At 39.6% G+C, this 25,373-nt stretch overlaps 1 protein-coding gene across 1 annotated transcript in view; it reads left to right on the top strand.

Moving 5' to 3' along the window:
* Positions 1 to 13,507: 13,507 nt before the first annotated feature.
* LOC108544915 (phosphatidylinositol 3,4,5-trisphosphate-dependent Rac exchanger 2 protein-like) overlaps positions 13,508 to 25,373 on the top strand; it is a 164,636-nt gene continuing 152,770 nt past the window's right edge. The window contains 1 exon segment of the mRNA XM_017896328.1: positions 13,508 to 14,021. Within this exon segment, the coding sequence (XP_017751817.1) occupies positions 13,881 to 14,021 (141 nt within the window). The 5' untranslated portion in view covers positions 13,508 to 13,880.

Here is a 25,373-nt window from a genome sequence, read left to right as displayed (position 1 = left end):
GAGATTAAAATATTAGTTATATAATTTACATAGCAACAAATTGAAAAACTAGGAAGAAATAAAGGATTACCAAACAAAGTATAAATTATCAAAATCTTTACAGGAAAAAGGAGAAAATATCAAAAGGGGTTGTAAATTAGGTTATTTCTACTATTGAAAGGTACCAGGCCACCTTGTGTGGATGGAATGGCTTAATCACTGACTCCTAGCTAGTGTTGCAAAACATTTGAGTGTTATTTAACCTGTTCCAGACCACAGATTTTTCTTTCTTTTTTTTTTTTTTTTTTTTTTTTAGACGGAGTCTCGCTCTGTCGCCCGGGCTGGAGTGCAGTGGCCGGATCTCAGCTCACTGCAAGCTCCGCCTCCCGGGTTTACGCCATTCTCCTGCCTCAGCCTCCCGAGTAGCTGGGACTACAGACGCCCGCCACCTCGCCCGGCTAGCTTTTGTATTTTTTTTTTAGTAGAGACGGGGTTTCACCGTGTTAGCCAGGATGGTCTCGATCTCCTGACCTCGTGATCCGCCCGTCTCGGCCTCCCAAAGTGCTGGGATTACAGGCTTGAGCCACCGCGCCCGGCCCAGACCACCGATTTTTCTAGACATCTCCTTGTTGATATTAACAATCCAGTTTAACCTTAGTGGCAGAGCTTGTTAAAGGGAGCCCAGAAAACTACTTAGCCACTGCTCTTATGAATATAGATGCAAAATCCTAAAAAGCAGAATATCAAGTGGAATCCATTAAGTTGGTATTGTACGGCTTGACCATATACAAATGTATGAGGAAAGGATGTGAGCGCTGAGAGAATCCCGTCAATGATACGCATGTTTTTCCGTTTTCTTGCTGAGAGCATGCCCTCCCTTTCCCTCATCCTTGATACTCTTCTCACTGTCCACAGGTTAACCTGAGCTGGGCTGCAGTTACAGAGCAGTACTGTACTTTTGTTGCAGCTAAATCTAAGCAATTGGAATATACAGAGTCTCTTAGGGCTTAGCAGTTGTTAAAATGAGCAATCAATCCTTCTCTGCACTCTCTCAAGGAATGCATGAATGCCAGGGCATAAGAACATCCTTATGTCTAAAGAGACACTTTTTAGAGACCCGGATGTGTGACCTGTAACACAAGCCCACACATTATTCTGTGTGGCAGCTGTGGTGGTTGTCCTGGAACTTTGGAAGTCTGAAACTTCTAAAACCCTGGCTCTTCCCCTGTGCATTAACATGTCTCTTGTTTATAGCTGATTTTGCAGTCAAAGCTGTTCTTGCCACCTCCAAAACTGCCGTTGGTTTTAACTGAAGGAACGTGTAGCCTTTCCCAGACCATTCATGAGATCTCTACCTGTGCAACCAAGCTAGGATTGAGTACTTCTTTCCTCTTTCTCATTTTGTCCTTTATTTCTGTGTCATATCTTCTGTCTTTCCAACTTCATTTATTTATTTATTTAGTTAGTTAGTTAGACCCTCTTGACACACTGTTCTCAGCTTAGTTTAGACTGAAAGCAGTCCAGCACTTTGGCAGTAGCTGCAGCTCATGTTAAACATTATGGTCACTCAAATGTGGAATAGCTTTGTAATGTGGCAGCAAGGAACTTGAAATATTGGCCACAACTATGGCAGAGTCAGAGGTGGCAATTCTTATGGTGGCAGGTGAGACAAAGGTAGAAGCTGCTTCCATGGTGACAGCATTGGCCTCAGTAGAAGCAGGGGATGAACAATGCTCAGGGAAAGGGACTTTTCCATGGTCAGTTGCTACCCTCCCCAACCTGTGCCTCTCTAGTATCCATTTCACTGCCTCCTCATTTTGGGTGGGATTAAACTCACTTTCAGCTCTAGGAATAGGACCCGATTTTACCTAAGCCCCTCATGGCAATCTCTTGCTACAACATTTAGTTCAAGGATACACAAAAACTCAGGCCTATGCCAATAAGTGCATGGAATTTAGCCACAGTGATTGCTCAATGGATCAGCACATACCATTAAAATTGTCTACATAGAAACAAAAATTCAGAACTTCTTTTAGATGTTGTTTCAGTAAGCCATTGCTCATGAACAAAGTCCTCAAAACTTAGTGTCTTAAAACATCCATGATTCATTATTTCTCTCAGTTTTTTGAGTTGGCCCTGTGAGTGGTTCTTCTGGTCTAGCCTGAGGTCATTCACATAGTTGCAGTCATCTGACAGCTCAGTTGGAACTGGAGGGTCTTGATGGCCTCATTCCCATGTCTGGCAATTGATGGTGACTGCTGGTTGGAGTATCTAGGTCTTCCTCTACATGGCTTGCTATCCTTTAGTAAGCTTCACTAGGCTTTTGCCTAGCATGGTGGTTGCAGGTTTTCTAGAGAGGAAAAGTGAAAGTTACAACTTGTTTTAAGGTTTAATCTCTGAAACTTGTATGTCATCACTTCTATTATATTCTGTTAGTAAAAGCAATTCCCAAGGCCAGCTAAGATTTAAAAAGATGGAAAAAATTGACCCTATCTCTTAATAGAAACAGCAGGATTGTCAAATTACAAAGGGGTGAGGACACAAGGTGCCATAATTTATTACTGGACATTACCTACTATCTACAATGATTGATCGAGGTAAGTTCTGCAGTGAAATTAACATAGACTGCTCAACAAATTATCCACTATTATCTTTTAAAAATTATCATGTGGATTCCTTCATCTAGAGCAAGCTTGTCCAACCCATGGCCATGGGACCACATGCAGCCCAGGATGGCTTTGAATGTGGCCCAACACAAATTCATAAACTTTCTTAAAACATTATGAGGTTTGTTGGTGATTTTTTTTTAGTTCATTAGCTATTAGTGTTAGTCTGTTTTACGTGTGGCCCAAGACAATTCTTCTTCTGCCAGTGTGGCCCAGGGAAACCAAAAGATTGAATACCCCTGTCTAGAGTGTATCCCAGTTTTCATTACTTTCCTTTCAGAGCTGGTGTTCCGTTCTACCACATTTCTTCATGTGTACCTGCATTTAAGGGTAAGTGCACCTGTCATTAATTAAGATATGAAGACACCACTGGTCCTGTTTTCTGGCAATCATAAATCCTGGTATCTATATGTTTCACTCGCAGCTGTATTATATGAAATTTGAAATTTCTAGTTGAGGATGGTTCAAGATACTTGGCTGAGGTTATGTGTTTTTCCTGAATCTCTTCAAACCATCCCTCCACCACCAATAGATAAAAGGAGAAAACTCATTGCCATAAAGAGAAAGAACTTGTGCAGCAAAGAAATGTCTACAAATATCTGCAAGATAAAAAGACAATGGAGCCTTTCTGACAAAGAAAAGAGAGCAAGGAAATGGTAGAACAGAATGACAGGAGGGGGCTGCAGCGGGGAGTGTTGGTGGGTGGATCAATTGAGAAACTTATCTGCAGAGCAGCTTACTGCTGTCTTCCTGACATGTCCATTTCCTTGCTTCTCTTCTCTGTGTTTTCTGATCTTTAGCATAGGAATGAAACTTCCATCTCCAAAAATACCCAATGCTTCTCCTCTACTGAAATGTGAATATCTACATAGGCAGCATTAGAACTTCACGCCATACCTCAGAGTAAAGTTCTCCCATTTTGGCAGTTGGAACTTCTACAGCGAATGATCTGCTCCCTGCCTGTTCCTCCTGAAGGCTTCACTTCATCTAGACAAGCCCTGGACACATACATAAAGTCCCCGTTTAACCTTCCTGTTAATGACTAAGACTAAGCAGGAAAAGAGACCCACATACAACAATAGAGGAAACATCTTTGCTACAGAAAGAAATTATTCCATTCCTCTCTCTTAAATAGAATGGATGTCTGAAGACCATCAACCCATTAAAGAAAGGATAAGTCTAAGAAACAAAACTGTCTCTAGAAGAAACAAAGACGTTTCAGAGAAAAATTTAAGAGGGTAGTGTTCCCAAAGTACAAAAGCAGTGCTGTGAGAAAGAAACAATTGGGGATCAAATTAGAACATTTGTTATACATATAATCATATGGCAAATGAAAATTTCCAATGAGAGTTTGAATATAAAGTAAGTCTCTCGAAACATAGAGAAAGAACAGCAAAGAGATTGGAGAAAACAGAGACAAAAACAAAACAAAACAAAAAGGTTGAACACTTGAGTTAGATAAGAGATGCAGAGAATATTTCTAAGAAGTGCAACTCAACTAATAGTAGTTCAGGGAAATGGCCATGCAATAACAGAAGGGAAGACATTTTAAAGATATATACAAAAATTTGGCCAAAGGTCAAAAGAGATCACGTTTCTGTTTGAAAGATTCTAAATAATTGAAAGAACACTCATGTAAACATAGTCCTGAAATCTTTTTTTTTACCACAAAAGATAAAGAAAAGACTCCTGAACACTTCCAGATAGATAAAACAGATCCTCTACAAAGGATAGAGAGTCAGGCTAGCATTAACTCTCATCACCAACACTGAATGGTAGAAGAATGAGCAATGCATTCAAAATTCAAAATTCTAACAGGCAATAATTCTGAACCTAGCATTCTTACACAGAATATCAACAAGGCATGATGGCAAAATGATTATATTTTGGACATAGCAGGACTCAGAAAATGTATATCTCTTGTACCCCTTTTAAGGAAGTTACCTGAGATATAACTTAACAAAATGAATGCAGATATCAAGTGGTGTTGGTCGAACTGTCTTCCCAAAAGATGTTGAAGTCCTAACCTCCAGTACCTGTGCATGCCACCTTCTTTGGAAATAAGGTCTTTGCGGATTATCAAGTTAAAATGAGGTCATTAGGGCAAGCCCTAGTTTAATATGATGGTATCTTCATAAAAAGGGAAAATTTGAACACAGAGACAGACAGCATAGATGAAAGGTGAGGTGAAGACCCAGGGAGAACACCATCTATGATATAAGGAGTGCATGAGGCTATTAGAAAATAGGAAAGAGGCATGAATGAATTCTCTCCCATGCTGTGGACACCCTGATCTTGAACCTCCAGCCTCCAGAACTGTAAGATATTGGTGTTTTGTTACAGCAGCCCCAGGAAATTAATACATCCAGAGAGATTTCTCTCTTTTCTTTTCTTTTCTTTCTTTTGTTTTTTTGAGAAGGAGTCACCCAGGCTGGAGTGCAGTGGTGCGATCTCGGCTCACTGCAATCTCCGCCTCCAGGGATCCAGCAATTCTCCTGCCTCAGTCTCCTGAGTAGCTGGGATTACAGGTGCTCACCACCAAGCCCGGCTAATTTTTATAATTTTAGTAGACATGGGGTTTCACCATGTTGGCCAGGCTGGTCTCCAACTCCTGACCTCAGGTGATCTGCCCACCTTGGCCTCCCAAAGTGTTGGGATTACAGGCATGAACCACCATGCCCGGCCTCAGAGAGAAGATTTCTGATGGAAAAGATGAAAGATTTCACCCAGAGGCTTTGGGAAAACAATCCCCTGGTGACAATTATCTGTCAGGTTCTGAAGCAATCATTCCAGGTTGGGAACAGAATCAGAGGGCTCTGAGGAAAATGAAGAACAGAAGAACCAAAACAAATGAAATTTAGCCTAAGGAGCTAGATAATGTTAATGAGTATATGAAGAAAGAATATATATTTCTTCTTTCCACTTAGGATCCCTACCAAAAACAGAAAATGAACAAACAGGCTGTGTAACAAAGTCATGGTTCAAATATAAAGGAAACTAAGAGATGTCATGCATACCTTTCAGCAATGATGGTGTGTTATGAAACAGAAACCATTTAACCTAGAAGTGATCCCTCTGTCATGAAGGTTATGACTTTGGTCACAGAGAGAATGAGATGCAATCTTATATTATGTTTCTTCAGTTAGCATTATTAAAATAATTGTATAGTATATATGCTGTTTATTAATTTTAAGCTTTTAGAAAGAAATATGGGTGACTTTCCTGTGGTTACAAGTTAAATATTACCAAATCTGCTACTAAAGATACAGCTCGGAAGGTAGAAGTAGAAGGTGGCAAGAGGCAGGGAGATGGGCAGAATTGCTAATCGTCTCATTGGGTAAGGTGTGCAGGCCAGAGACATTGCCCAAATTTTCAAAAAAAAGAAATAGTAGCTTAAGTGTATTATACATTGGCATGAGGTTATCAACATCAGAATTAAAATTGTAACTAAAAATGGACACAACCTTCCTCAACTCGCTAAGGAACATTTGCAAAAAACCTGCAGCTAACATCATACTTAATGGTGAGAAACTAGATGCTTTCTCACTAAGACCAGAAATAAGGTAATAATGTCAGCTTTCAGGTCTCCTTTTCAGCATCATACTGCAAGTGCCAACTAACCAAATAAGACAAGAAAAAGAAATAAAATGAAAATAGAAGATTGGAAAAGAAGACTATTAAATAAAACTGTCTTTGTTTGCCAAAGACATGATGGTCTATGTAGAAAATCCCCCAAATTAACAAAAAAGACTCCTGGAACTAATGAGTAATTACAGCAAGCTTGTGAGATACAAGATTAATATGAGAAAATCAATTGCTTTCTTCCATACCAGCAATGAACAATTGGAATTTAGAATTAAAAACACGAGAGTATTTGCATTAGCACCAAAAAAGAAAGAAAAAAATACTTTAGGTAGAAATTCAAGGAAATATGTATAAGTTATGAAAGAGGAAAAATACAAAACTTTGATGAAAGAAAAAAGATCTAAATAAATGGAGAGATATTCTATGTACATACATAGGAAGACTCAATACTGTCAAGATGTCAGTTCCCCTAATTTGATCTATAGGTTCAATGCAATCCCAATCAGAATCCCAGCAAGTTATTTTGTGGATATCAGCAAACTGATTCCAAAGTTCATATAGAGAGGCAAAAGGCTTATTATAGCCAACTCAATATTGAAAGAGAAGAGCAAAGTCAGAGCACTGACACTACCTGGCCTTAAGACATACTATAAAGCTTTCTATAGAGATGTACAGTAGTCAAGATAGTATGGTACTTGCAAAAGAATAAATTAGATCAATGGAATAGAATAGAGAGCCAGATATAGACACATACAAATATGGTCAATAGATTTTGGGAAAAGTAGTAAAGGTAATTCAATAGAGAGAGGGTACTTTTTTTTTTTTTCAACCAATAGCCCTAGAAAACTAGATATCCACATATAAAAAAAGGAGAATCTAGACACAGTTATTATATCTTTCACAATCCAAAAAGGCTTCATACTGTATGATTCCAGCTTCATGACATGCTGAAAAGGGGAAGATTAAGGAGACAATAAAAAGGTCAGTGGTTGCCAGGGGCTTGGAGGGGGGAGGTAAAATTGAATAGGTGGAACATAGGAGATTTTTAGGACAGTGTAACCATTCTGTAAGATACTATAATGGTGGAAACATGTCATTATACATTGGTCGAAACCCATAGAATGCACAACATAAAGAGTGAATCCTAACGTAAATTACAGACTTTAGTTAATAATACTATATAAATGTTGGCTCATCAACTGTAACAAATTTATCACATTAATGCAAAATATTAATGGGGAAACTAGGGGGAGACATATGAGGGTCCATATGGAACCTCTGTATTTTCCACTCTGTTGTTCTGTAAAGCTAAAACTGTTCAAAAAATAAAGTCTAATTTTTAAGAAAATGGTAGAAGAAAGCTATTTTACATGGTTCTCTTTTATATTTACATGACTCTTGAAGTATTCCAGAAGAGACAGATTCTTCTCCATTACTAAAATAGGTCTAATACATTGAATATCTGTTTTCAGTAAACTTGTTTTTGTACTTTGGCAATTGTGATTTTTCTCCTGAACTTATTATCATACATTTCTTTCACTCTGTGTTTTATGGTTCGTTTGGGTGCAAGATAGATGGATTTGATTATGTGATTAGCACATTTCAGGTAAGACGAGTGATACTTCCTTGAGAATATAATAAAATAAATGTGATATTTGTAGGTTCCTCTTTTCCTCTACACAGGCTCACAATCCACAGCAAAGATTGTTTACTTATAGAACATTTTTCTCTGAGGAAACTACACAAATATTTATGTTGGCTTCTCTTATTAAAGAATGGATAAAGGAAAAACAAAGTCAGACCTATCCTTGTTTAGAGATAGAGTGATTAAGCTCTAGAAGGCCAACAGAGTTCTATTGTGTTCTATTCTTCCATGAATTCATTCATATATTCAGTTAGCAAATGTTTATTGAATTATAATCGCATGCCAGGTTCTGGGAAGGCTCTGGGTCCTTTCCTTCAAGACACTGTTGTCTGTCTGTAGAGAATCTCATCAATTGATCTGCAATTATGAAAAAGTGTACTCAGTTTTTTGTTAAGAGAAGAAGACTGCACTATGGAGCTTGACATTGTAAAAATTATCAAAGTGCTCTATGGTGGCAGGGGTGCACATTGCAAAGTGGAAAGTGGCATGGAATGAGGCCAGAGAGTCCTCACGTGATACAAGACATTTGCCTCTATTCTGAAGGATTTGGAGCAGGGTCAGACCCCTCTTGTATTCCAGGAAAAACTCTCTTGATCTCTTCTCTTATTCCTGATGACCATGAGATCAGTTCCACAGGTGCTTCCACAACTGCATACAGGAACAAGCAAAGAGTGTTTCACCTTTCTTGCTTCCTGACTCAAATCTTATCTGTGGAAGCCTCTAGGCACTCATGCATGGGTAACAGGGAAGTACGGGAGTCAATTAATGCCCAGTGGGGAAATCCTTGACTAATTGGGAATGGGAGATGTCGAATAAATGACCCAGAGAGACTAAAAAAAAGAAGGCTGAGGACCAAGCTCCAAAGAACATCAACTTGTAGAAAACAATTTAAGAATTTAAAGATTTAGAGATGGGTCCAGGAAGAGAACTCCTCTAGGAAAGGGTACAGGGATCCAAAGAAAGAACATTGACATCTTAGAAGGCAGAGGAAGAGAGTTTTCCTAGGATGAGAGGGAACCAACACTGTTAAATGCTGCGGAAGGTCAAATAAGACAATAAATGAGAAGCATGCATTGGAATGAAAAACATAAAGACATTAGTGATCTGTATCAGATGAGTGTCACTGCAGCAGTGGGAGAGTAGCCACATTATAGGGATTGAGAAAAGATTGGGAGGTAAAGAAGTAAGGACCATGTGTTAGTTTTTTATTGCTGTAGTAACAAATTATGACAAACTCAGCAGTTTAAAACAACAACACACTTATTATCTTATTGTTTTGTAGGTTCCTACTGGGCTAAAATCAAAGTATTAGCAAGACTGCGTTACTTCAGGGGGTTCTGGAGGACCCTTTCCAGGTTCTAGAGGCAACCCATGATCCTTGACTTATGGCCCCTTCCTCCATTTTCAAAGTCAGTAATGTTGCATCTCTCTGACCATTCCTCCAGTCACATCTCCCTCTGAAATCATACCTGAAAAGCTTCTCTGCTTTTAAGGGTTCATGTGCTTATACTGCCCACCCCCAACTCCCATATAATTCAGAAAAATCTCTCCTTTCTCCAGTTCCCTAACTTAGTCATGTCAGCAGGTAATTGCCTTTTGCCATGTAAAGTGGCATTTATAGTTCTGGGGCTGAAGATGCAAACATCTTTGGTCTGCCATTATTCTGCCTGTCACAGACAAAGAACAGAACTCTTCCGAATTTTTTCCAGGAAGAAGAGTAATGTAGCATAGCTTAAAGGCATGTGTGGTTGCAGATTTTTTAAGGAAGTGATGGGGAGCGAAGGCTTAGAAGGCAGATGGACACTGGAAGGATGATATTCTTCGGAGACAACTCACAGACAAAAATTGGCTGTTTATTTTACTGCGATGATTGTAGATTAAGTTTTCATAATGAGAAAGTGATTATCCATTACATGTTAGATGATGGCTATGATGATGATTTGGTCTAAAGCTAGTCTGATCTGAAAATGATTGCATCTTTAAGAACTTTAGATTCTTGCTAAAGTAATACTATCCAAACATTGATTTAGTTTGCCATAAAACATTGTATTAGAGAATAAAATATGGTTTATGAAAACTGCATTTCATGCTTTAAGCAATACATATTCTAAACTTGTTATACTGGCATGGTAGAATTAATTACATGCTCTAGAACATCCTGTGCTTGTTATGATTAAATTTCCAAAAAAATTAAGTGGAAGTAACCAGGGGATTAAGCATGAACTGTAAACAAAATTAATAAATATTTTTAGAATGACTTATTGTCCAAGAGTCTTAAACATGTATTAATATAGTTCCAATGTGTCTATGATAGTCTTCTCTATATAATTATATGTATATAATATATAATCATATATACACATATATGTATACTTATATATATAAACATATATGATATCATATATAAAATATGTATGGAAATATATACATTTGAGTGTGTGTGTGTGTATATAGGATCTAGAGTTGTCTATCATAGGCCAGAATAGTAAACAAAATGACAGAATCAATTTTACTGTATAAAGAGCTTTACTGTATAATTTACTGATAAAGAGCTGTCTGACTCTTCGAGTTCCCTATTTAGCCAGACAGCCATGCAACAAAGCAACCTTCTATTTTTTTCTGTGCTATATTTTTTCCTGAAGTTCAGCATCAAATTTGATCTAGTGAAATGGCAGAAAGGCCAAAATGACCTCTATCTGAAATATGACCAAGGAGTTCCCTTTTTCCAAAAAGGCAGCTTTGTATTTTTTAGGCTTTTAGTGTAGGAGTAGCCCTTCTCTGGGCCTGACCAAAGGAAGCTTACTGTGCCCTGGGCTTTGACTCTTTGAACCTTATGATAACATATTATTATCATTATTTTCTTTTTGGAGACAAGGTCTTGCTCTGTCACCCAGGCTAAAGTGCAGTGGTGTGATCATAGCTCACCGTGGCCTTGATCTCCTGGGCACAAGTGATTCTCCAGCCTTAACCTCCCATATGATAATAGATTCTAACCACATAAAGTTCATGCATATGGAATACATTCAATGGCTGAGCTAGTTTCCTACTCAGTCTCCCCTATTTTCTTTTCTCCCATCTCCTTTTCACTGGATGCTTCAACCTCATTAGTATTTGAGGAAAAAAACTGGATCCTGTCCATCATTTTGGTTGTTGCTTTCCTTTTCCTGGCAGACAGGGCCTAAAGTTTCAATAGAGGAAGTGGGGAGGGATATAGCACATTCAGAGTTTATGAAAGACCTTATTTACCATCAAAGTGAAGGTTTCCAGATACTCCAGTCCTGTTTTCTTATGCTCTTAGGTCTTTGATGAGGAATTAAGAACTCTAGCCAGCACAACAGAAGACATTGAGAGCTGGTTGGCAGAAAGCACTACATGGTGTCCTGAAGTTGTTCATTAATTATAAATAATATTGAGGAGTAGACCAAGGAGTAGAAGTGTGTTCAGAAACTTTAAATATCTTAAGAATTTCTACACAAGCACTTCCGAGAGACATTTGAATTTACACAGTTAAAATGAATATTTTCTGCTAGCTTCCATCACACTAGTTTTGTTTTTTTGTTTTGTTTTTTTTTTTTTTTGCAAAGCATTCATTGCATCTTACCTTTTAAACAGAGTTACATGTCACTTTGACCCTCTTCCTGACTTAATTGTAAGTCTTTAGGTGGTGTTCTCAAATGTTAGTGAGTTTAAGAACAATCTGAGGACTTTGATAAGAGAATTTAGGGCAGACATCTCTGGGATTCTCATTCAACAAATTTGTGGGATCCAGTAACATTCATTTTAACAAGACCTGAGGTGATTGTAATTCAATGGTCTGTGAGCCACCTTGAGAAATAGGTGTCTGCAAATCAGAGTCTCTGTGGCTCTTGGGCCTTCCCACTATGCAATGATCATAGAGATCCTCAGTGCATGTTTGTGGAATTGAGGTAAGTGATTTGGATGGGTAAAATCCCATTAATGATTCAAACTCAAGTGTCTGCTTTCAGAGATGAGCCTGCACTCCTAACGGGCTGTCCATAGACTAATTTTTTGATAGAAGGAAATTGCATAAGCAGTTCTTTACTGGGGACAATTAGTACAAGAGATTCTATTTTATCTAGGAGAACAACGGATAGAAAGTTGCTTTATTTACTTGCTTTCTTCCCTAGGGAAAGGTGCAGACCTGGGAAGGAAGAAATGCTGCCTGTAGTACATGGGGAGAAGGTTCAGTCATGCTTGCGTTTCCCATTCATTTCTGGTTGTGTGCTTCCTATGTCTTCTGCTTCTTTTGTTTATTGTTTACTAGGTGCTGTGAGGTCTGCTCTTTAATGTGCTTGCCCTTTGTTCTTCTGCCATAGGGTGTGAAGCCATCTAGGTTGTTTGCCCTTTGCTCTTGGCTACCTCTAAATAGTCATTTGTAAAAGAAAGAGGAAAATCACATCTTATCCACCAGCTTTGTGTACATCATTTGAAAATTTTATCTTTAATATACAAAGAAAGTACAATCCTTCTTCTCGTGGTTACAGAGCGGAGTGGTCACACCATGCTCTGGAAAGACATCATCTGGAAAACCAATACGTAATTATTTTAATGTAAATATAGTGAAAAGCATCTTTATGTTTTAGAGTTTTGCTAATGCTTTCAGTGACTGCAACAAATTAACATACCACTTTCTTGCATCGACACTATTCACTCGTCAGTTTATTTAAATGCCATTAGTTTTAGATTGTTTTAAGTTGATCTGTGGAAATTATATGTGGATAATACCAATTCAAAAATATATATGAATTGTTTTGTCTGTTAAATGTATTGGAAATATTTAAGGCTTAGTTTCCAAGTGAGAAGAGGCAATAAACTTTAACTTTAAAATCAAGCATGTTCTGTGTGTCTGTCTTCAAAACCTAAGGTTATTTCCGTTATCTACCTAGCTTTCTATCTTCTGATAAGCATCCAACAACAGCTTTATCTTTTCAATTAGTGACACCGTCTTAAATCACAGCAGCTCTTAGAAACAAAACTGGCACAAATACCCTCGCCTCTCAATGGATTTACATACTATGTTGATGTTGAAAAAAGTTATAGACATGGAAAACAGCACAGTACAAGGGTGACGCTTATTTTATCTGGGGTTTATTGCATGGGCAGAGGCTGTCATTTTCCCATAGTGTCTTCATTTATTATGCTAATTGACTTTCCAAGCTCAGACTGGAGGGTGTCTGCCCTGTGAACTATTCTCAGTTGGAGGGTTTTAAAAGCAAACCTGTTTTGTGCTTGAATGAAACCAAAAATCAATGTGTTTCTTTTCAAAGACGGGAGGGTCAATACCGTGGTTGTTTTTGTTCCCATCCAGTTATGTAACCGTGGGGACTTGTTTCTTTGCTTTCAGGATTCGTACAAAACACATTAAAGTTAAATAATAGGGGAGTCTCAGGAGTAACCCTCGAGTTGCGCCTTGGAGTGTGTGTCCCTGGGACTGGGAACCTCCTGTGAGTTCCATCTCAAGTGCTGCTGCTGCTGCTGCTGCTGCTGCTGCTGCTGTGTGTGTGTGTGTGTGTGTGTGTGTGTGTGTGCGCGCGCGCGCGCGCGTGTGTGATTAGCCAGCACGCAGCACTTCCCCAGGGTTGTGTTTCCTTTTTCCTGAGATTTGGCGAAGGGTAAAGGGTCGGAGTCACATGGATACAAAGCTTTTGATTAATGTCCAAGTCACTGCTGTGGCTGCCGAAGCCGCTTCCCCTCCAGCCCCGGCCGTGTGAGGCCAGAGCAGCGGGACCGGGCGCGCAGGGCCTGGCAGGACCCCCAACTCCCAGGAATTTTCTCTGCGGAGCCCCGCGCCCCCCGCGTCGGGATTCCAGCTCGATCCCCTCCTCTCCCTGCGCCCAGCCTCTCCCCAGCATGTAAAGTCGTCTGTCCCTCCTCGGAGTTGGCGGAGGCGGCAACTTTCCATTCTTGCCGCCGGGTGCCGGGCAGCAGCGGGCTCGCGGGTCAGCCCTCAGCACGGCGGGCAGCGCCGCGCACCGCCGCCGACCATGAGCGAGGACAGCCGCGGGGACGGCCGCCCCGAGAGCGCCAAGGACCTGGAGAAGCAGCTTCGCCTGCGCGTGTGCGTGCTCAGCGAGCTCCAGAAGACCGAGCGGGACTATGTGGGCACACTGGAGTTCCTGGTGTCGGTGAGTGTCCTCCGCAGACGCTAGGGGACCTCGGGGCGGCGCGGGGCGCGGGTCCCGGAGCGGCTGCGGGAAGCGCGCGCGGCATTGTCTGTGCGGGGACCAGGGACGGGTCGGGGCATCGCAAGCGCGGGAATCGGCGTGTGGACGCTGCGTTCGCGGGGGCGGTGACCCTCGCGGGCATTTGTTGGTGCCCTGAGACTCACTGAGTTGCGGGGGCCTTGGAGAGCTCCAGGTCTGAAAAGTTAGCTCTAGAGAAGAGAGCTCCAGTCCAGGGAATCCCGGCTGCCCCATCTTCCCTCACTTTTCTTTTACCCTCCTCTCTAGTCTGCTTAAGTGCACTGTGTAATTGATTTTCCTTCTTGTTCTTTCCTAGAGACTTTGTTTTAAAGCTTTGGTTTAGTGATTAAAGATCCAGTCGGCTACATTCAGGTACACTAAGTTAAAAAATGTCCTTGAATGTGCTCGAGCTTGAGTTCGTTACTCAGATAACATGGCAGTGGCCGCTTTAGTTATGGTCTTTGAAACAGAGGATTCTGGTGTGGGGGTACAGAGAGAGCAGAGGGGTGATGATCTCTAGCAGCTGTTGGATATTAAAGCCACATGTGGCGCTCACCCCGTCCTAGTCCTACAGTCTCCTCCCCACTGGCTTAAATCTGTCTTCTGCTCAGTTTCTGGTCCCCTGTTTACATGGCCCATGGGAGTGCTGTAATCAAGCTTCGGGACTTCGTGGAAATGGGGATGTACTTACTTTCCACGTTTCTGCTTGACTCACTGCCATCTGCTTTGAAAACGTTTCATTCATTTTTAGGGCCGAAGGGGCAAAACTGAGTGAAAGTAGCTGCTGAGATAACACTCAAAAGTTGAATTTTTCCTATTCACTGCTGAAAAAAAAAGAATTTAAGCCTTGGCTTCTTTCCACCCAGATTCCTGGGAGAGCATCATTCAAAGAACCAGGAGCTTCAGTTTTTGTGATCTCATCCAAATCCTTCTTCTTCAAACAACCAATTCCATGCCCCCTTGGTCTGAAGGAAAATATTTCAGGTGCCAAACTTCCTGCTTAGTGTTCTGAAATCTGTCAACTTTCTGCTTATAATCATGACAGATAAAATTCACTTCTTGGCTGTGGCAAGAAGGAAAGAACAATGTCTCAAGTGATGTAAAATGTACAGATTGGGTTATGGTTGACTTCTCAAAATCAATATACGTGACTCTTAGGGGCCACATTCTCTGCAAATGTACAGGTATTTGAGAATATCCTGGTAACTGGAGATTTTTAGAATTATTATATACTTCCTTGTAACGAAGATTGTCAAAATGTATGTTTTAAGATTTGATTTTAATAGCTTTAAATTTGGCTTTCATGAAACTTTTTTGGTAACAAAGTTCTTTGTCTTTTGAAGAATCTGAGTCATTTCTTACATAATTACTCTTTTCTGAAGATCTGTGTACAAAGTACTGTGCAGAATACTTTGCAGAAATAGACAGTTAATCTAATTATATTAAAAACTTAATTTGTTGATCTTTATTTAAAATATCAGTTTTTCTTCTAATCTTAAACCTGATCATTACAACAGAAAACTTACTATTAGTATATAGAGTTAGGTAAGAAAGTATGGAAAGTATAAAATAAATTTTCCCCTTTTATAAGGAGAACATCATTTCATGATTTCTTTTTTTCTCTTTCAGAATCTATGGGCTCTTCCACTTTTTGTTTTCTTTGTGCATCATTTGTGCCCGTTCATGTTTATATGCACAAATGCACTAATTAGTCTGAATGTCATCCTAAATAAAAGTTTACTCTGGCTTACAAAACCTAAGATCTATTTATAATACATTATTAGATTTTCTTTTTAGGGTGTTATTTATAGCAACATTTACACCCCATAGAGTTTTCTTGGTTACTTGAAGTTGATGTAGTCACTCTGGTTTTGATATTAGACTATGCTAGTGTGTACCAAGAGCTTTTAAGCTATTCAAACCGTTTGGCCTGGTAATTCCTCTTCTAGGAATCAATCCTAAGGGAATGATCAGAGATGGAAACAAACAATGGGAGTTATTTTTAAAAGTTAACCATAGTATTAAATAAGTCGAGTGGTAAATTTGTTGCCAAAAATTGATAGTTTACTCCTAAGTCAAATTAAATATTTGTTAGATTAGTCATTAATCATTTATATTATTGCTTTAAGCCATTAACATGGATGAAGGATGACTAATCTTTAGTAGAAAGAGGAAGAAGAGGTAAAAAGCATATTTTTAGTTCTACTAAGAATGTAATTTTACTTAACCACCCTATAAATAAGCAAACAACATGGTATTATTACCTTTATAAAAGATCTTTATAAAAGATCATCAGCACTTTTGGGGTCAGCTAAGATCAGGAGTTCGAGACCAGCCTGGCCAACGTGGTGGAAACCCCATCTCTACTAAAAATACAAAACAATTAGCTGGGCGTGTGGTGAAACATATTTAATCTAGTTACCTCAGGAGGCTGAGGCAGGAGGAATCGCTTGAAACCCGGGAGGTGGAGGTTGCAGTTGGAGCGGGAGATCGTAGCCACTGCACTCCAGCCTTGGGGCGACAGAGCAAGACTCTCGTCTCAAGAAAAAAAAAAAAAAAAAAAAAAAAAGAATACTGGCTAGAGGGAAAAGCTTTTCTAACATCTTTCATCTTTCCTATTTCTCAGCCCTCTCTCGCCTCAATTCCCACACTGTGGCCTTTAAGGAAAGAGCATCTTACCCCACTGCCATCCCCAAGACAGCCCGTGAGCATTGCCTTTCTTCTCTATGCCATGGTATTTGTCTATCTGCATCTTCTCTGTAGTTGCCCCCAGGCACACACTGCTGTTTGAACAAAGCTCTGTGCCTTCACCTGGCTACTCTTTCCATGGTGGGCTGTGCTTCCTCAGCACAGCCTTTGTTCTTCCTGGGGCCTTCCTTTTGTACCTTGTGGATTCCTTTCAAGGCTCAGTTAGCCCCTTCTTCGCAGGTGCTCCTTGCTTATATCCACTTTACCCTGCATTTCCTTCTTCCATAGTACTCAAACTCATTGATTTTTGTTTACTTTGGTCTCATTCTGTTAGACCTCCTTGAGGAATAGGGACATACCACCTTGTCTGCCTGTGCTTTCCATAATTGTGTGCAATGCTTGTGACATTGTAGGTACTCAATACATGCTTGTTGAGTGCATGCATGAATCAGTGAGTTGACCCACCCTCTCTCCTCCCACTCCATTTTTAACGATAGTGCCTCAATTATCGTGAACATTTTGATTTCCTGTTTTCTTCCATTTGGTCTAAATAGACAGTAGAATTTTCAGTTTTGCTCAGGCACGTATGAATTTATGCAGCAAAAACTTTCAAATTAAACATGTAGTACCTGCTTTTAAAACAGAAACATGATTTAAATCAGGTATTGAGGTATTAAAGACTTTGCATGCACTATTGTTGCATATATTTTAAATTTTTGTTTGAGATCATGGATAGGTTATTTTTAGGTCACAGATAAAATGTTAGAGAGTGATCTAATTTGCTTGAATTTATGTTCTTGTTTTGCTTGGGAAATGAAATTTTTTGCTTTGTTAAAAATATTTCTTCTAAATAAATGATTATATGAACCTAACATCCAGTATTTAACATCCAAAGTCTGGACAATAGTAAGTTACAACCTGTTTCCTGTTTGCAAACCTGTGACAGAGCCTGCCGAGATGACAGACTCATGTGAGTGGACAGAGAAAAGGAAGACCCAGGGCTGGCTTCATCGATGCACATCCTGTGCAGTGGCCCACGGTTCTGAGCTGAGAAGGATGCCCAGGTTGTTTTAATGCTCTACTATTGCCATCTTGAAATTCTTGCCAATTTTATCTTTGACCTTGTGTTTTGCAAATGAAGTCTGATGGGACAATGGACATGAGCAGAGCAGACACATGAAAGAAAAAAGCGTTATATTTCAGCACCTTTAATAGCATATTCCTCAACAGCCCCCTGCTTTTTGAACAAGAGACCTCACATTTTTATTTTGCACTGGGCCCGGAAAATTGTGTAGGCCAGTTACATTGTGGGTCAGTGGCATTGAGGCAGGATGACCATATAATTTACTGTCTAAACTGGGACACTTCTGAGAGTGAAAGGGAGTGCTATTAGTAATTACACTGGGAAACAGATGGAAACTGGGATTGTTCCTGGCAAAGCAGAATGCATGGCTAGTCTACATTGTGGGCATATTAAAAGAATGACTTCAAGCTATGTATCTCGTCATAAACAGAATATTTTCAAATGTGTTGCCTGTCCAGGCTTTGACCTTGGATACCTTAGCATTTGAGTCCCACCTCTAATTTGCTTTGTGATTTTAAACACATTCCTAACTTTTCATGCCGCTTTTTCTTCATTTGTACAATGGAGAACAATAGCATTTCTCAGGGGTATTGTAAGGATGATATGATATATGCATTGGGCTTGGCCCATCTGGCTCAGGAGAGGGTCCTATAAGTAGTTACTGTTATTTTGCTGATGTTACAGTTGTTATAAAGAGCCATGCCTATGGTTATCATTAGATATAACTTTTGTTTCTGTTATATTCCTTCTCTACCCTTTCTATATGTCCCCAATTCTCTTCTTTGTTTCCTCCTTCCTTGTTTTCCTTCTATTAGTGTAGTCTTTTTAATGATATTCTTATAAATGCTTATTAGTTGATTTTAAGACAGTGAGAAAACTTTATACGTAACAACAACCACAGTTGGAGTTTAAATGGTTGCATCCTCACTCTCTTATTCAGCTTAATATATGTGTGTCTCTTAGCTCTTTCAAATTGTGCTCCCTGGAGCTCCAGAGGCCCTTGCAAGGGCTGCTGGAGAGCTAGATGTTATGGCTTCAGGAGTGCCACCCTAGCTTCTCTGTGCATGGCTCCACCTTTCTCAGATTTGAGCTTTCGTAAAAGCAGTTAGAAAAAACATTTGTCTAAATGGCAAATTCCCAGAGAAAAGGGGATTTGCATTTACTTCCTGCGTATGCTTTTCTTGGCCTAAACACAGTGCTTTGTAAATAGCAGGTGCTCAAGAAAACAGACAAACAGGCAAACAAAGCAAAAGCAAACAAAGCCGAATTTGAATGCATCTGAAATCAGACTCTTTAAGTTGTGACCTGACTCTTCCAGACAAAGATGATTGATTCAGCACATTATGCTTAAGGTTTATGTTATGGACTGAATTGTATCCCTCCCCAGGAGTCATATGTTGAAGTCCTAATCACCAGTACTTACGAATAGGACTGTATTTGTACATAGGGCCTTTAAAGAGGTGATCAGGTTAAAATGAGGTCATAAGGTAGACCCTAATCCAATTTGACTAGTGTCCTTCAAAGAAGAGGAGATTTGGACACACAGATTCTGGGGTGTACAGAGGAAAGGCCTTGGGAAGACATGGGGAAAAGACAGCCCTCTGCAAGCTAAGGAGGGAAGCTTCAGGAGAAACCAAACCTACTGACACCTTGATCTTAGACTTCTAAGCTTTCAGAGTTGTGAGAAAATAAATTTCTGCTTAAGCCATCAATCTATGGTATTTTGTTATGGCAGCCTGTGCAGATGAACACAGCTTCTATTAGGTGCTGGATCATCACAATACTCTATGGGAGCTGCGACACTAGAGCCATAAGCAAAGTCACATGGAGGCAATAGAGATTCTTTCAGTCAGGGAGTCAAGGGAAGTTTTGGGAAGAGATGATGATAGAGCTGGCTTCTAAAGGATGTGGAGGAATGTGTCATACTGGGAGAATTATCAATCCCCAAAGTACAGCATGCCCAGTGTGACCTCAGTGTGGCAGAGCCTGGCATTTCAGGGTCTGAAACAGTCTTATAATTATACCCTATTATAATACCAATGACTTTAATATAAAACTAGTAGCTATTGTGATTAGATTTGTTTCTTAGCAAGAGAATTCTGTTTACGAGGTTGAGGAAGAAAGATTGAAGTCTAGTTACCCATTAAGAGCCTGTCATTGCATTAGTCCAGATAAGAAATGTGGAAAGTCTGATCTGGGGTAGAAGCCTTGGAAAATGTTAAAGAACAATAACAACAAAAAAACCCAAACCAAACCACAAAAATCAAATGCCCAACTATGAGGGATTTTTTGGGTAGAAGCTTTAGTATTTTGTGTACTCCTCTCAGAAGTGGAGGTTTAAGTAGAATGAAGAACATAGGGTGGGGCTAGGTCTCTAGTTTTGAAGACTAGATGGGTAGTGTCATTAACTGAGAATTGGAATGCAGGGCACAGAACAGCACTAGGAGGAGAAGGAAAATGAATTTGCTTTTGGACATGTTGAGCTGAGCCACAAATACTACTATGATTTTTGAAGATAAGAATGTAGAACTTGAGAAATAATTGGGGCCAAAAGTGAGAGATCCAAAAATTAACTAATCATGTATTTTGAAACCATCAGGTGAGTAAGATGACACAAGAAGACCAATTAGAGGAAGAAAATACACAAACAAAAGGTAGGATGTTGGAGAGTCAATATTTAAAGGATAGAGGAAGAGTAGAGTGTGCAGTTGACTTAGAGCTATCAAAGGCTGAAACAAAGAACTAGGAGAAAGTGATACTTTGAAAGCCAAAGAAGGATCTAGTTTTCAGAAGAAAGGTCTCTTTAAAGTGGCAGAACTTGAGGGAAGTGGGGTGTGTGAAGACTGAAGAGGTCGCTGGATCTGGCGGTTAAGAATGTCATTGGGGTTTTAGCTTTAGTAGAGCGTGTGAGCCGAAGCCAGACTGTCAGAACCAGTTGAGACATGAGTGGAAGCTGAGGATGTGAAGGATGATGGATAAACTATTCAAGGAGTTTGGTGGTAACTGCAAGGAGAGAAGGGAATGATTTTGTCTAGGGATGGGTAAGGCATATGAGTCTAGCCAAGGGGACAGAGACAATAAGAAGGGAACTAAAGCAGCAACAACAGAGAGTGGCAGAAGGCAAATGGCACCTTTGTGGGAAGCATAGCAAGCACCCCCATGGCACTGGGAGACAAGACAAGGCAAAATTTTCTGAGCCATCTTGCCCTGTAACATACCTGTAGTAAAATATCTTTGCAGACACTAAGAATAGGCAAGCTGTCACTTGTGTATTTTAAAAATTCTGCTGCTTCTCCAGTGTACAGCTTGTGGAACTGCCTAGGGTGGTCTTTGTGGCCCCTTGTGAACACATACCAGAGGCTCTCCCTCCCACACTGGGACAGTGAGGTGAACTGCATGGCACAGAATCTGATGAGCTGGTTTAAAATCCTCACACTGAAACTCTCTCACTTTGGTCAAACAACACAGCCTCTGTATGTCTTAGTTTCACATTTGGAAAACACATTTGATAATATCTCACAGGGCTGGCCTGAAATTCAAATCAGCTTCTGTAGGTAAAGTCCTGATAGGTAGGAAGTATTTGTTTTTGTTTGTTTATTTATTTATTTATTTATAGTATCGCTCTGTCGCCCAGGCTGGAACACAGTGGTGTGATCTCGGCTCACTGCAACCTCCCTCTTCCGGGTTCAATTGATTCTCCTGCCTTAGCCTCCTGAGTAGCTGGGACTACAGGCGCATGCCACCATGCCCTGCTAACTTTTTCTACTTTAGTAGAGACGGGGTTTCACCCGTCTACTTCGAGACTCCAGGCTGGTCTCGAACTCCTGAGCTACGGCAGTCCCCCTAGCCTCAGCCTCCCAAAGTGCTACGATTACATGCGTGAACCACCGTGCCTAGCTGGAAGTGTTTTTTTTTCCCCCCTCCCTAAACTCCAAGCTTATCTCCCTCTCCTCTGTCTTGTCTATCCACAGACTGAGTTTGGCACGTGCTCAGGCCAGCTTGAGAGTCACCAGCCTGGTCTGTCAGTCGCCCTGTCTTTTCCAAGCCTGGAGGCATAAGGAAAAGTTTAATAGAAGAAGGTCCTGAGAATGCCAGCAGGGCCTAGGGAATGCAGGAGAGGGGGTGTTCTGGAAGCCACCAGGGAGGGATGGCTTTCCTCCAGAAGGAATTTATGAGTAAGGACAAGGGCCACTTTAGCACTTTAGGGGAGAGGCAAGTATGGAGGTTGCTACCCGATGGCCGTTCTTCCTCTATGAAGTTGAACTCTGGTTTTCTGTCTGATGTTCTGTTTTGTTTTGTTCTTGTTTTGTTGTTTGTTCTTGCTGAGAGGGCAGTGCCCTGAAGAGAACAGTAACGATCTGGACACACACTTTCAGGAATAGAAAAGGGAATTGAGCTTGGACATCTGAGGGTGGATGTATGATAGGCTTTGTTCAATTATTCTTTTAAATGTGATTTTTTTTTTTTTTTTTTTGAGACGGAGTCTCGCACTGTCGCCCAGGCTGGAGTGCAGTGGTCGGATCTCAGCTCACTGCAAGCTCCGCCTCCCAGGTTTATGCCATTCTCCTGCCTCAGCCTCCCGAGTAGCTGGGACTACAGGCGCCCGCCACCTCACCCGGCTAGTTTTTTGTATTTTTTAGTAGAGACGGAGTTTCACCGTGTTAACCAGGATGGTCTCGATCTGCTGACCTCGTGATCCACCCGTCTCGGCCTCCCAAAGTGCTGGGATTACAGGCTTGAGCCACGGCGCCTGGCCTAAATGTGATTTTCTTAAACACAACATACAAATTTAGAGGCTCAAGTAGAGACATAAGCACTTCTGGTTTATTACATCTAGTATGAATAGGTTCAAATCTCAGAAACCATGGTGCAAATTGTATAAAACTTCTACTTTACATTTAATGCACGTATCAGTCATTAGCCATGTAAAAAAAAGAAACAATGATTTATCTGACATTTTAGTGTGATTATAGTTTCTTCAGCACTTGTTTTAAACAGTGTTTTCTTAAGTATTCTTTTACTATATACCTGGCATTATATTTTCATACCAAACAAAATCATTATGTCTGTGTTTTCAGCACTATTAGTTTGACCTAAAAATAATTGTTTTAGTTTGCATTATTTCTTTAACATTTTATTTATATTTACTTTTCATGAGATGGATTTTGTTCTTCTTCATTAAAAGCATTATTAAATTTATTAAAATTTTTCAAATGTGAATTTATTAGAGTTATATTATTAGCTACGTTAAAACCAAGGTCTTTGATTTACATTATAATTGTAAATTGCAGAATTTACAATTTATTAAAATTGTATTAGCTATATTAAAGTCATCTTTGATTTACAACATTGTAGTTGCCTCAAGCAATCAAAATTTCAGGAAAAGCATTCTGTAGTAAATGTTTCATTGATTAAAAGTGTGGCTGGGTCACTTTTTCCATGGTATTGAACATAACTATTCACATGATGATACATCTAATAATAACTGCTTAAAAATTTCCCCTATTTTCATAAACTATTGCATTTCATCCAAGAGTTCAATGATTGAAATTTTAAGGAAAATGATATGTTAATTTGAAGTTATGATTTTTAAGCACTTCTACTTAGTATAGGTGATTTCAGACTTTGATTTATTGAATAAATTTGTTGTATAGCCTTACATATAACAGAGCATAGTATACAAAAAGGGATCTATTTTGCTCGAAAATATCTCAACCAAGGACATTGTGTTTTGTCATTAATGTGAAATGCATATTTTCCATTAAAAGGCAAACCCTTCATTGGAAAAAGTTAAATTATATAGTACTTAAGAAATGACTCCATCTGATTAAATTTAGAATATCGATATAAAATATTCTCTGGTTTTACAGCAAAATATCACAATATAGAATACAGATGGATAAACATTTTTATTCATTTGAAAACTTTGTTTCTCAGAGAGAGTCAAATATGGATTGATATCTATGTTTGATTTTGCTTTGCCACTTTTGTTATTTTAATTATCTATTTAAGTTGTCTTCTTGCCAGTAGGAGAGGCTTTATAGATGGTGACACAGTTTCAGAAATTGTGCAAGAAATGCTGATGTTTTACCCTTGGTGCCTTGTAATACCTCAACTTGGCCTTGCTTTCATGCTTCCTAGGAGTTCCAGCCTTTTCTTATTTGAGACTGTTGCCTCGAAGAAAGAAATCTTAGGATTCCAGAAATAACATCTCCCATTCCAAAGCCTTATTTCTATCAGTAGTACTAGGAGAAGATCTGTGGAAAGGCATTATTATACTCTATTAATTGACTTAAATGTTAGTCCCACACCCACAGGCTCCAAGATTGTTTTAAGAATTCATTATTTTCCCAGAGGTATGTGGATGAAGGGATGAAGGGGTCTTTCATTTTCAATAGAGTATAGCTATGTCATATTTGGTTTTCTGTAATTTTATATATAAATATATTTGTATTTACATATTTTATTATTTATTATTTTTTTTTTTGAGATAGAGTCTTGCTCTGTTGCCCAGGCTGGAGCGCAGTGGCATGATCTCGGCTCACTGCAACCTCCACCTCCCGGGTTCAAGTGATTCTCGTGCCTCAGCCTCCCAAATATCTGGAATTACAGGCACCTGCCACCACGCCTGGATAATTTTTTGTATTTTTAATTGAGACGGGGTTTCACCATGTTGGTCAGGCTGCTCTCGAACTCCTAACCTCAGGTGATCCACCTGTCTCGGCCTCTCAAAGTGCTGGGATTACAGGTGTGAACTACCATGCCTGGCCAATTTTATATATTTTATATATTTACAAAATGTATTTTGAATATTCTAGAAACAACTTTATCTGGTTTTCTTGTACCGCTTTATAATGAAACCTCTGGCAGAGACTTCTAAGTGTCCCCAATACCCAGTGTTCTTTTCTTCTATAGTGATAAAAGTTTTAGGTCCAGCTTAAGACTTCATTTCCCAGCCTGCCATGCAGATAAGTGTGTAAACCTTTGTAAAGGTTCTGGGTAGTGGGGTGAGCAGAAGTGGCCTGGGTAACTTCTGCAGTGTGCCCTTATTGTGAAGAGTATGCATTCTCTTTTCTCCTTTCCCTCTTCTCCCTGTGGTATGAGGATGTGATGGCAGGTGACGGGGCAGCCATTTTAGACCATGAAATGGAAGTTACATGTTCAGGGTGACAAAGCAACAAAATACAAGGAGACTATATCTTTATTCTTTCTTATTAAGACCATGTCTTAAAGGAGTCTAACCTATGTCCTGTCAAAAATGGGCCTATAAGAGAAATCAATATTTCTTTAACTCTGTCCTAAAATCATCACATTTTGATACCAAGGCCTCATTGATTTATGCAAATCATTAATGAATTGGCCAACTTTAATATCTTTTTTCTGTCTTTGTGTTAATATTTTTAGTTTATTTTTTGTTTTTTCTTTAATAAATCTCTAGTTCAGCCATAATTTCCTCGGATTATTCTAAAACTGCACTTTTTTGTTTTAATAGTATACTTTAGTTTTCCTTTAGAAAAGAATAG

Source organism: Rhinopithecus bieti, unplaced genomic scaffold (assembly GCF_001698545.2).
Source record: "Rhinopithecus bieti isolate Rb0 unplaced genomic scaffold, ASM169854v2 scaffold_27306, whole genome shotgun sequence".
In the NCBI taxonomy this organism is placed as follows: domain Eukaryota; kingdom Metazoa; phylum Chordata; class Mammalia; order Primates; family Cercopithecidae; genus Rhinopithecus; species Rhinopithecus bieti.
The sequence above is the reverse complement of the archived record's forward strand: the minus strand, read 5'-3'. Positions and strand labels throughout refer to the sequence as shown.